The following is a 13,394-nucleotide window of genomic DNA, read 5'->3' on the forward strand; positions in this document are numbered from 1 at the left end:
CACTAAACAAGCTTCTTGCTACCACCGAAAATTTGATCGAGAATTTCTACATTTTATGTTTTTTATTTCACACATTCTTTGATTCATTTATTTTCAGGAATGCTATTCTTCTCTTATATGGTAGAAGACAAGACTCCCAATGGCCTCTCCTACGTGGAGTTTTTGGTACATGTCCACAGGCAGATTCAAACTAAAATGCCTTGATTGTATGCGGAGTAAACGTCCAATAGCTATCTTGTGGGGGAATGCTTGGCGATCGAGGCAAAGGAACATATGCGATTCTGGAATCTGAGACAGTTTTGGATTAAGAGGGTTTTTTTTTTTTTTGCATGTTTATATGAGTTCATGGGATATTTAGCATATCTCCCCTTTGCTTTTATTTCTATTTGTTTTTGTGTACTATAGAGCAGGGGAACATAGTATACAAAGAAGTTTGTCAATCAAATGAGCAATTAGTGTCATTTTTCCGGAAATATTTTTTAAATAATAATCTTTACCCTTTTGCGGATTGTCTGGAAAACACCTTTTATATTTTTATTTTGTTTGAATGGATGATATCCAACCTTATCTTTGGCTAATGTGAAGTAAACACCTGATGATGGTGAATAGTCATCAATTCGACGTCAAAAATAGATTTGTCCCAAGTGGACAAGATGTGGCGCCTTTTGGTTTAAGTTTTACATGTGTACTTGCTGATAAACAAATCAAACTACGTAGAGTCTCTGTCCATTCAACGAATCAAACTACTTATAGTTATAGTTTGTGACCATTTAGAATTTGTTCGAGATCTGTTTGTTACATAAATTGAATTTGAAAATATTTGGTTCATTCGGCTTTGTGATGTATAAACAAGTTGAGTTTGAGCATATTCAAAGCGTTTCAAGTTTTAAAACCAGACTTGAATTATTCACCATTGGTTTCGTTCGAAAATAGTTTCAAGTTTTAAAACCAAACTTGAATTATTCACCATTGGGTTCGTTTGAAAATAATACCGTATGAGCTTTGATTCATTGTCTATATTACCTTCGTCTTATCTGAACTCAGCTAGAATGGTTTGGTTGAGGTCCACGCTTCTTTTGGATATTCATTTCTGGTTCAAACAAAGAAGCATTACATGTTTTTCAAACACCAATGACAGTGAAATCCACTACCTATTATCGTCATTTTCTTGCCTCTGAGGCCCTGTTCAACCGCATATTATGGAGGCTACTTTTGAACGGAATGAGTTGGACTTGGACCGTCCGACCACCTCCTCTAGTCGAATGCCTGATATACAAGGTATCCCACTAGTCCAATGACGGCCATTTTATGAAATGCAAAACATACCAACACAAAAACAGAGAAGAAAAATTGCAGAGATACAAAATTCTCCAGCCAAACAGATATACTAATGGCAACCTTATAATCGAAGGGTTTATGCTGTGTACACTTTGTACATTAAAGAAAGATGATCAACAAGCCAAGCGCAAACTAAGCATACAGAGATAAAAGAAAGCTATTTACTCACACTAAGGCAGGAAAAGGACTGAATAAGAACTAAACGAAGAAGCCCTTCTAAAAAAGAATGAAATGAATATATCAACAACCAAAGAAACAAAAACAAAACGACTGCTTTTCATGATATGCATCTTACAAGCAGCGGAGAAGATGGATTGGCGGTTGCCGCATGGATTGCTTTCAGTATCGCCACAAAGTTGAAGAGACTATCTTCAGAGAACCACTTAAGTTTCCACGTCGAGGAGGCTGAAGCTGATCTTTTCCCAGAGAGTGTGGCATCCTCCTCCTCTACCTTCACTTTCTGTGAAGCACAGAACTCTGATGTTTCTTGTTCCAGAGAAAGGGTTAGACACCAAATCTCACGGGTGTCAATGACCTGAAAAAGGAGACCAATTCCACTTTTACCTGGATTCACTGATAGGAGACCGAGTACTTTTAATGGTCAGATATCGACGACATACACACGAGGAAGAGAAGATATTCAACACAAAAAAAATCAAGAATTAATTGTTTGTCTTTAAGTAACAAGAACCAGAATAATAAGATCCAAGAGACGATAATCAGACCACTACTCACGAGTGCTAGAGCAAATAACTTAAAGTCTCGGTGGAGTTTCCATTTACATAATGAAACATGTTAGAATCCTCTGGAGTTCCCATTGGCTCATAAGTCAAAAAGATATCAGATTAGTAACATAACATGTCATCACGGCCCACCATTATTTTCAAAGAAACACAAGAACTGCGTCTCACGATACACTCATTAACAAGCATAGAATTGCAGCTCTAGAGCAAAGAAGAAACCATATGGACGATTTCAATAAGATTTTAACAGTACATCATCTCAATAACGAGAACATTTCCATACCTCAATATCTAGTAGCGCGGTTTCAATAAGATTTCAACAGTACATCATCTCAATAATGAGAACATTTCAGTAGCGCCAATAGGTTTTGTGGTTGACGACAAACACATTTACACTAGATGACTAGATTACAAACTCTTCAGACACCGAGTGCTAATATCCTAACCTAGTTTACTAACTCTACATACACGTTTAGCAAGTAACTGAAGAAACAAAATATTACAATAACAGCAGAGTTAAAAAAAAAAAAAAGAGAGGGGAAAACCAGGGGGTAACTTCCTATACTAGAACCGATAGTATTCAAGCTTAGGAAGGTTCTTCTCTTCTTTCTCTTTTGGCAGGCGGCTCATGCCCAATAAGCCAATGAATTCGCAATGCAAGACGAACTCTAGGAGCCTACATACTGACACGCCTAACTGGTCACCATATTTGTGTTGGATATGGGGGCCCTAACACGCTTGGGACATGAGGGATACATATAGGACACGCCAATTGACTTGTCCAAACAATTATTAACAAAATTTAAGCATGGGACACGTCTTGAACACATGGGGACACTCCTGTGTCTCAAGTGAGACATACAATGGGACATGACGTGCTGTCCATTCATAAAATCCACATTTTCAAGGGTTAAAAATTCTAAAAAAACTTTTCACTTGTGGACATCTATTAACTATGTAAGCGGTGTTATTTTGCCGTAACTTAGTGATGGTTTCCATTAGTTTTGGATGTTTGACGACAAACATGTGTACTACTAACATTATACAAATATATATCTATTCATTTAGTTTTTGCCATGAGTGACCCCATTTATGTAGAATTGTTGCATTACATGTCCATATCTGTATCTGTGCTTCTTATTTCAATCGATTATTTTAATAGACATCAAAAGAACATCCTCAAACTACTTGGGTCCTGGGAAAATGAATCTAGGAATATCGCTTCTTTAACCTTTTCACTACTTTCCGTCCAAATATCAACTGAGCTTCAGCTGGGTAAATGACGCAATCTGATGGCCACATATCTCTTCCCCCTCCTTCTCTCTCATTGGCACTTTCGCTTGTGGATTCAAGCCTCCCAATCAATCTAGGGTTTTCCTCCTCCCTCTTTCTCCTTGATTTAAGGCCCCCTAGTGACTCTAGATTTCTCCCCTTTCTTCTTATTTTCTCTCCCCTCCAGTCGTCTTTGTATTGTGAGAAGTTTATCAAATCGTAAGAACTGCAGCTTATTTATTTGTTGTTCGAATTTTCCTGCTTGCATCAGTTAGGTAGGTTCATTGATGATGAAATCAGAAGATAAGTTATCATGTCAAATGAAGAAAGCATCCCAAAACGATAGTTTCAGTAAGCTATCCACTTGAGGGGGTCGAATATCTGCTTGAGGAAAGGTAAAGGGGCAACCAGAAACAAGACAAGGACGAAAAAGATTATGTACAACGTGGATCATGAGATGCATTTCGCATGAAACGTTGAGATCGAAGGATCCCTTGCACTTCCGGAAAACCCCTACTTTGTTCTCCTAACAGAGATTGGCTTCCTTTCCTACACCCAGGATTATAAATTGTGGTATCGGCATACGTATCAATATCGGTGATTCACAAGTAATATCAGTATCAGAGGTACACAATCCAGGTACCTATAGAACAATATTCAGAGCCCTCACTCTGTCTTGATGAAGAGCTTTGATGCTTAAAAAGAGGGGAAAAATTACCATCTCAGAGACGTCCGCAATGGAACAAGAAGAATGAAGTGAGTAATATGGTGGAGATCTGTCTTCAGAAAGAGAGCCAAACTGCATAACGTCTTCAATGCACACAACCAGACAAGCTTCAACAACAAACAGTGACCTTGGAAACCACAAATCTTCTGCCCAATTCAGAAAAAAAGAAAGCTATGAGATTTACTAAACATGAAAAGTCCATTGCAACAAAAAAAAAAAAGTATTTGTAGTAACAAGTTTTTGAATAATATGTCGTTGACGTTAGTAATATTAATATAAACATTTCAATTTGTCACGAAAATTAATGGTTGAAGTACATTGTTTGGTGCCAATGTTCTAAAAGTCGGCCTAGGCGGCCGCCCAAAGCCTAGATTTTAGAGTATAGGCCTTAATTAGGCCTTTTGTTTGTTAGTTGGGAATTGGAAGGGGTTAAGTAATATATTAACTGAAACAAGATTATATCTTATACCGATTTTATTTATTAAGTACCTAATTTCATTTTGTTTTGAACTTTGAACGTCGAACTTTGTGTTTGACTAGTTATTTGTTACTAGTTACTAGTTGTTACTTTGGTTGAGATTCTTTTCTTCCTAGTCTTATGTCATCTCTTACGAGGTATTTTTCTTAAAAATTAGAAAAAACCGACTAATCTCTAGTCCCCGACTAGTCGGCCTAGGCACAAGGCGCCTCTCTTCCACACAACTAGTGCCTAGTGATTTTTAGAACATTGTTCTGTGCCACAAGGAAAGTAGCATAATGGTAATGCAGTTAACATGTTCAGTCAAAAGGACAAATCTCCTTTATTCTAACTCCATCAAGACATTATTGTGGATTTGACAAGGCTTCCTTTCAAGTCTAGACACTTCTGTTTCCTAAGTGTTGTAATACCTTCAAATGTATTAAGGGTGTGGAACTACTATATCCACCATGTGAACCTCTTTGATAAACTTCATAGCCTCTCTTCTTTTCACAGCCTTCTCCACCTTAATGATCCAATACTTCCACACATTAAAAATTATATTCGAAAACCCAAATTAGTCCTAATATCATTTTCATATCGTTCTTTTCCTTTTTTCTTCAATTTTTGTTTAAATTTTTGCAGGAACCATATTCACTAGATGGATAACATTCCTAAAAGATGATCGCAGAGATCAACCAGTCTGAGATGAATATCCACAAAAACACACATACAGAAGGGAGGAGAAGATTAACAATAAATACCTCCAATATTCTTGCGCGAAAAAAGAACCATTGAATATTGAAACAAACTCATTTTTGAACTTCCATGTAAATGTTTTTCGAAGCCCTCGACCTGAGCCTGCTCCAAACTGCCATTTAAATTTCCAAAACTCCAGTCCATCATAAAGAAGAAATCAGACTATGCAAATCGATTCAATACTGCCGAGTTGGTAAAGACCAGAATTAGCGGGAGGTTTCAATGCAAGAAGTCAGATCTTAGAGGATCACCTTTTTGTAGAAAAGTTTTGCTTCCCCAGATCTGAATCAGAAGAATGCAATAAACATAGTAATTGCCTTGATATATGAATACTTCTGGTAGGAAACAAATATGTTCCACCCATTCCCATGCATATCCTACCACACACAGAAAATCAGTCACCTTATTAAAGTTAAAAACCCTCGGTGGATGCAAGAGGTAGTTGAACTCACTAACCTCAAAATCTGGAGTCCTAAACCGACCAACACCTCTCTAACATCTTCAATTTTGTGACAACCCATTAGTTTTAAGCTAATTCCTGCAAAACACCAAAAGATGGAACAAAATCTGTAAAGCAAATTACCAAGTTGGACAGGTTAAATAGGCAATGAATTGTATGCATCCTGCATTCATACCACTACGACCTAACCTGACCCATCGTTTGCAGCATTGATAAGTAGTACATACAACTTGAGTTCGCTGCTCAGCAATACTACTACTTCTCTGCATGTGGACACAAAAGTAATTAAGACATGGGATGCAAAGAATTCTAGTACACTTGGTGATCTGCAAGAAAATGGTATGTCCACAGAGACATACCACAAGTCATCCATTGACTTAAAGTAACAATCAAGGACAAGACTATACTAGGGGCCATTGTTGAAATAAAGATAATAACCAAAGAACCATATAATGCACTTCAAATCAACTAAATGAAGAGCTAGAATTGTGGTTGTACTTAGTATGTTTGCTAATCCTTTAAACTCTGGATATCAATTGGCAAGGTACAAGAAAAGGGACAGGAATGCTTAAAGTGAATCTACTAGAAATGCCATGTCAGTTAAGGAAGAATAGACAGTCAATTATATTTCATGGAATCCGCGGTGAATGCCTAGTATTCTGCTACATGTAACCTGTATTCAAGAATAGAATGCACAAATGATCAAAATCTAATACCAAGAAAAGTGGATACTGGATAATTTTCATTTTGAAGTAGCTATTGTACTCTGCATTTGCATGACTCCAGATTGTCTATATTCAAAAATGAGAGTTTTGTTAAAACTCAAGTCTTCTTTCGCACAACTCAAGTCCATGACAAAACAATGATTCAAGCAGTTCACACAAGTTACAATCACTGTCCAGTTAAACTTTGATTTCTAACATATATTTGCATTTAATTAGGATGAAAACACGTACGCTTCCCCAAATCCGGACTTCTGCTCAATTATGCAATTGCATTGAACATACTCCCTACAAGTTTCATGAACTCCTAAATCTCCAATAGTAGAATTGAAAAGATTTCCAATGAAATCTTCAGCAACCAAAGATACTGAGTCTGACCCAGAAATGATTCTAACACCATTACGGCTACGGGAAGGTGGAATTCCTATATCGCTTGTCTTCTTCTTATCAATTGAGTGCAGAACACTACCATGGATTTCTCTGCGTCGCTCATCTTCCACCCTGTCCATACCATTATCCACATCTCCATACAACTTTAGTGACGGGTGCCCACTGCCATCAACGCTATTCTTCTCCTCCACTGGCAAAATAAATCTTCTTTTAGGTTTCCTTCTGCAATTTTTCCTCTCCAACCAATCAGCCTCGTGCTTCCCACAATGTACAATTGCATCATCACATTCGCTAGTAGGAATGTTATCCCGCAACAATTGCGGCGAGTGCTCTGAGGCCAAAATACCAGAGGCTTGTTCAGCATATGAAGCTGACAAATGTACACCATTTTGCATTAACGGTGAAACCTCATGACCCTTGTTATGTCTTTCCTCGAATTGATGCCTAGATAAATGCCCACTCCTATCCGAGAACTCTTCAATCTTTGACTGATCACCTTCGGGAATGAAGGACCCAAATTTTGTGAAATCATCTTCACTAAGACTGGTATCACTATCAGATGATGCAACTGAATAGGACTTGGCGGATAGCTGCAAAAATTCCTCCTCTAAGTAGTTGCGACGATGCAGAATGTCTTGTTGATAATGAGGTGGTGATCCTGGGCAAATAGATGGTGAACGGGACTCCATAATATCAACAATAGCATTTTTTGGTGTAATTTTGTTATTTGCATCAATCTTTTCAGCTCCTCCGATTGCCAAGGGATCAAGATAATAATTTCCAGCTCCAATAGAAAAACAACTGTCATTAGGGTAAGTATTCAGTTGCTCCTGCTTTAGATCCTTTTTTCCAACAGCAGACACAGAATTTCTGCTGGTATGCTCCATTGAGAATTTGGATGCTGCTTCATTAATTCGGTCAAAGTATTGACGAGCATGCAGAACACTATAATTATCTGCAAAGGAGCTGTCAGACTCTAAGATGTTCATGCTGCTCTCATCTCCTGAAGCTTGAAAAGAGTCGGAAACATATCTCGAGCTCTCTCCATGGTGCCTTTGTCTTGTCCTTAGTTTCGGATTATGTTCGCGTTCAGGATTTGATAGAGATGCATTATATTTAGCCTTGTCCATAAAATTTTCAGATTCCTGATCCAACCAGTCCTTGAACTCCAGCAACCAAAGAGCAGAACGCTCCTTTTTCATGTCCTCGATCCTGTTCATCAAACCAACAATTTCGGTTTCCTCATCTGAAATGTCATTCTCTTTGCTCAGAGTTTCATTTTCACAGGACACTGAATCTTGGTCTGAGCCTATCTGCATTGCCTGCTCTTCACATTCTATAGAAGCAAGACGAGAATGCTTTTTCTGCAAGCATATGGAAAAAATACATCTTCTAAAACTCCAGTTCAGTAAAATCATTGCACTTTTCATAGCACATGTTATGCAGGAAAAAAATGCAATCATCTCAGAATTAGAAACAGAACTCGGAATCACTTTAGTGATCACCTACCCTTTTCGTGTTGATAGTTCCCTCCAATTCAGCATCATCTTTTGCTGGAGAATAAAATCCAAAGCTAGCAGGTCGTTTCTGCCTGCTTGCAATAATAATTTGACTCTTCCAAAACTCTCTTGTGCAAATTCTCTTCTCATCTAATTCCACCTACATAGGTAATCCAATACGAGGTAGGATTGTAAGTTCAGCAGGACCAAAAAAACTGGAATAACTGTTATGCATTGATTGCTTAAATAAAGCTTTTACGTCTTTTATTTCCATTCCTTTCTACCTAAGGGCAAAAGGACCAAATAACTAAACAAACACAGTACAACTTACTTTGTCAGGGTGACGGAAAAAGCTGAACACGTGTGCCCTATACCATCGTGCACAACTTAATGGATTCCCTTCCAACCACAGGCTTTGCAATGATTGGAGGCCTGAAAGGATTTCTAGCTCTGAAAAGTTGGAAATAAGATTGTACGAAAGATCAAGGCCTTCAAGTGACTTCAAATTCTCAATCCCATGCAACGTACTTATAGCATTGTTCCTCAAAACAAGTTTAACAATTTGACAGGAAACCTGCAAAGGACAACAAGTTTGATATCTGCTACCAAATCCAATTACAGAATGTGAAACCTTAAACCTAAAGCAGAAGCAAAACTATCTCAAGCACATGCAGGAAAATGTCACATCATAAGTTTTTGTGCTTAAAAGCTGCTAATAGTTCAGCGACTAGGAATATTTCTGGTGGGGTGGGTGGGGGGGAGGAATTATAGATACTATCTTATTTCTCCATCAACCAAAATCTAAAGTCATCTCCTATCTCGGCTACTAAATGAACCATGCAAGATATTGACAGTATCCATCTGTTCGGGAGTTTTTGAAGCCTCCCTTATTCCTAAACTCTTGGTTGAATGTGTTCCTGATTCCTAAGTTGGCACATGAAAACAGAAATTACTTCTTAGATGAGATGGAAGCTCTAACCCTTGAGCTTTCTCTTTCCAATGCAAACTTCTTCAGAGTTTATAAATAAAAATTGCCTCCTGCTTTTCAACTATTTTCATAGCCCACCCTACGAGTCAAACCAAGTTTTCATGAGAGCTGACTTTGTGTCTCTTCACAATTGATTAGATCTGAATATACAGATAACCATACGTTTCAGAAAGCAAACTATTCTACTAGGTACAATACCTTGACTACCTATCACCTGAGTTTACAAGCGAGTAACAAACCGATATAGATATTATATCAAGCAAAAAAGGACCATTCTACACACATTTATGAGATTCTATGAAACAACTACAAATAGAAGCAAACACCTTCATGATTCTATAATCAAGCTACCCCTACCTCACTAAGTGACACAATTGTTCTCAGGTGATTGAACCCAAGATCCAGGTGCTTTAGTCTTGTACACTTCCGGAGATAATCCACCTTTGCAAACTTGTTTCTACTCAAATCAAGAGTTTCAACAACTGGGAGAAGTTGCAAAGACTCATCCATGAGAACCAATCCATTACAAGCACATGAAACAAATGACAACCGGTTCCAGTGCGGGGAGTCTTTTATCTCAGCAATTCTACTTGCGAATATGTGGCGCAGTGCATCCTGAAGTACCCAAAAGAAGGCTGAGAGCAGTGTCCTTAAAGCATCCAATATCAACAACATAGTAATTAAAGCAGATGCAATCACAAAACCTAAAATCCAATTTCCCACGCAATTCCAATATTTGAATATGAAATGGAAATATCCCAAAAAAGCACCAGCATGCTAATAGAGAAAGTATTTATAACCATATAGCATTGGCATCAATGTGAGCAAACAACCTAAGTCTATTTCCCAAGCAATTCCAATATTTCAACTTGGCATCTAACATCTAGGATCCTGTATTTGTATCTTTTCATTCTTTTGAGCGAACAACGACCACCTGTCAACCATCCAATTTGTCTTGAATATTTCAATGATTCATTTTCAACTGTTTTTTCCCTCACTTGTCTCAGCAACTGTTGGATACATATATAAGAAAGTTATCCCTCTCTATAAAAGCTTAAGGTTTTAGATGAGTTCGTGTCTCTCAAACACCTGTTTTTTCCCTCACTTCTCTCAGCAACTGTTGAGTACATAAATGACAACGTTACCCCTCCCTTTAACAGCTTAAGGTTTTAGATGACTTCGGGTCTCTCTTAATTGCTTGAGCTTTTAGCTAGATGAGTTAGTCATTAACAATCTAATATCATATCAGAACAGGCAACGCATCCTGATCCTCTCTTTGAACCTCTCAGCCTACCCCAATGACAAAATATTTACACGTGCTAAGCCCGGTAATGGAGTAGAGCGAGAGGCCGTGTTGCAGGTATAAACAACAACGTTATCCCCAACTGTTTAAGTTCAAGCTTAAATTTTACATGAGTTGGTGGTTTACAATCTAATAGCAACCAAGCAGAAAGTAAAAAACATTTAAAGAAACAAACTCACAGTTGAATTATGACATATAATCTTCTCCAAGGTATGCCTCAATTCAAGAAGCCCCCTAGCAGCCGAAGTCGACAGATCACACCCGCGGAGCTCCAAAACCTTCAACCGCCCGAACGGCCACAGCGACACCGGCGTGGGGTCCCTGGCCGGAGCCGGCAGCACCGACACCACCTTGAGCGACGTCAGGAGCCGCAGGATCCGCCGCAGCTGCTCCAGCGCGCGGTGGTCGCCGAGGTCGGAGACGTAGGCGCGGAGGTAATCAACGGGGGCGCCCGCGAGCAGTCCCTCGAGCTCAGCGAGCGCCTCGAACCGCGATTGGACGTAGTGGAGCCCGACGGGGTTCAGCTTGAGGACGAGGGTTCCGTCGATCAAGGCCCCCGCCTGTTTCTCGACGAATTTGACGAGGGATTCGAGGTAACGGTCTCCGGTCACGACCGCCATTCCATGTGGATGGAATTAGGGTTTTTTGTAGAACATGTTTTTGGGATTGTTTAGAGGGATTTCGAAAGCCGAATTTGGAGAGAGAGAGAGAGAAGGGTGTGGACTAAGTTTTAACTGAGAGAGAGAGAGGAGAGAGATTCACGAAGAGAAGGGGGGTTTGGGGGGTATGGAGGGGAAGATACAAACGGCCATGGCTGGCTGGCTTCGTCTGAAAAATCTAGAGAGAGAGCGAGAGAGAGAGGTGGTTTTCAGGAGTAATTATTCCATGCCCCTTGCACCACGTCACGGTTGCCCAAACTGTCATCACATATTTGTCCGGGTTTTTTCACGGAATGGGGATACTACCAATGACCACTGCCAAGCGGATGTCAAATGATCGAGCCGATCGTCTATCTCGGCAATTGTCGGTTGAAATCTTGGCCGAACAATGAACATTTTAGATTTGTATATATTTAGATTCGATTTGAGTCGTCCGTTCCGAATAAACGGCCGAATTAACCTCTCATCATCCGCTCAGTAGGGATATTCGATAGCATCCCTTTAAAGTGAAGACCGCACAAGAACGTAGTAGAGGATGAGTTTGCTCATCACGTAATGGTGCCCGACGGGCATTGAATAATTTTTGATGGTTTTCAAACTTTAGTGATGATTGAGGTCAAGCCGAATTGCCAGCCAATAGTTTGTACTTCCAGAAAGATTTGCACATGTCAGTGAACTATGAACAGATCCGGACTGTACTCATCGGTTAACCATCTGACTTTCTGAAAATTGCGGGGAAGGCTAGGAACAGAATTTCCGGACGCAGCTCCAAATAGTACAATTTTGTGTGTTTGGAGCCGGCCGATGTAACTTGACTACGTGTATTGAATGTCTAAAATGCAATCGTGTTTAGAATTGTGTTAGGAAGCATTGCTTTAACCGAGTACGTAATTAAAAAAAAAACATGCATTGTACCCCCACGTTCTCAAATGAACAGAGTAGTACGTTGATTATGAGAGGAAAAAAAATAAGAAAAAGTTTGTACTGTATTTCTTTCTCTATTTCCTCCCCCGCCATTTACTTTTTTTTGCAGTCTATAATGATAATAATCATACCCCAATTTCCTTCGTCCGTCTCAACCAAACTGTAGTTTATACCCCGTCCCTCCTTACCACGAGAGTCGAGACATACACCGATACCAAAAGTGCAATCTCAGAAATTCATGAGTTTATATATATACACACACACATACATCTAAAAGTTCCGGTGAAATTATCTATAATTTGCGGTGATCGATCGTACTCTTCGCTACAAATACATAATTTTCACTACAAATTCATCAACTACGGATACATAAATAGTCTAACACTATTTCTGCCTATAATTGAATGCATCCATCAATCATTGTCCTCAACTCTCACTTAAACCACAATAGACCAAGGGAAGTTAATTTATATATATAAAACCTATAGACGACCTATGAAATGGGACCTTCTTGATTAATTGATTCCAATGGTTAATTTGATCTGCCTTTTGGATTTAGGATTGTGTATTGGGATTAATACATATGTTTTATGAACAAAAATATGTGTTAATCCAACGTTTAATAAATTGCAGCAAATACTTCGTTGACTGGTTGAAGGCTCTTTTGGCGTAATGAGGCTTATGACGTCCGAAGTACAATGGGTGATAAGTATAGGTTTTTTGAAGTGTAGGGTGTCTAAGTGATTCGTTCTCAAAAACACAAGGGTCAAAGTGATAATAAATCTTCTTGTTGCAGTTTTTGAAATCCGCTACCATAATATTAGGAAATATTATTTCTAAGCTTTTTTATTATATTTTCAATTTAGGCAGATTATTATTTATGTTTTCTAGTCAATTTAGATTTTCTTATTATGCATATTCCTTTGTTACGCGTTTTATAGCCTATATAAAGACATGTTAGATTATGGTAACACAAGCAATAATATAGCCTATATAAGGACATGTTAGATTATGGTAACACAAATAATAATATTATGTTAACAAAATCAATGGTTGATATTTAAGCGGCTAATTTAACGACCCAAAAAAACCCCACTTTTGCAGACTTGAATATATATTCCATAACCGTAGCCGCAAACTGGTGTTTCGACAT

The 13,394-nt window shown here is 38.7% G+C and overlaps 2 protein-coding genes across 8 annotated transcripts in view; one reads left to right on the forward strand and one right to left on the reverse strand.

Moving 5' to 3' along the window:
• The window catches only part of LOC131311902 (protein transport protein SEC24 C), a 29,204-nt gene extending 28,684 nt beyond the window's left edge, over positions 1–520 (forward strand). For both annotated transcript variants that reach the window (XM_058339537.1, XM_058339538.1), the window contains one exon: positions 98–520. In XM_058339537.1, coding sequence (XP_058195520.1) covers positions 98–204 — 107 coding nt within the window. In that variant the 3' untranslated portion in view covers positions 205–520. The remainder of the gene's footprint in view (positions 1–97) is intronic.
• Positions 521–1,366: 846 nt separating this feature from the next.
• LOC131311901 (uncharacterized) lies at positions 1,367–11,542 on the reverse strand. Of its 6 annotated transcripts, none has more exons than XM_058339535.1 (11): positions 10,838–11,542; positions 9,713–9,970; positions 8,699–8,941; positions 8,378–8,527; positions 6,857–8,232; positions 5,946–6,019; positions 5,753–5,834; positions 5,548–5,673; positions 5,302–5,429; positions 4,072–4,226; positions 1,367–1,873 (listed from the first exon to the last, which is right to left on the reverse strand). In XM_058339535.1, the coding sequence occupies exons 1-11, from the start codon at positions 11,276–11,278 to the stop codon at positions 1,616–1,618; spliced, it is 3,291 nt and encodes a 1,096-aa protein (XP_058195518.1). In that variant the 5' UTR covers positions 11,279–11,542; the 3' UTR covers positions 1,367–1,615. The 6 variants fall into 6 exon arrangements, with proteins under 6 accessions (XP_058195518.1, XP_058195514.1, XP_058195517.1 ...); XM_058339531.1 differs by having other exon boundaries at positions 4,072–4,223; positions 6,713–8,232; positions 10,838–11,541; XM_058339534.1 differs by having other exon boundaries at positions 4,072–4,223; positions 5,302–5,408; positions 6,713–8,232; positions 10,838–11,540.
• Positions 11,543–13,394: the final 1,852 nt, after the last annotated feature.

The sequence above is a fragment of the Rhododendron vialii genome, chromosome 12a (assembly GCF_030253575.1).
Source record: "Rhododendron vialii isolate Sample 1 chromosome 12a, ASM3025357v1".
Taxonomy (NCBI): Eukaryota; Viridiplantae; Streptophyta; class Magnoliopsida; order Ericales; family Ericaceae; genus Rhododendron; species Rhododendron vialii.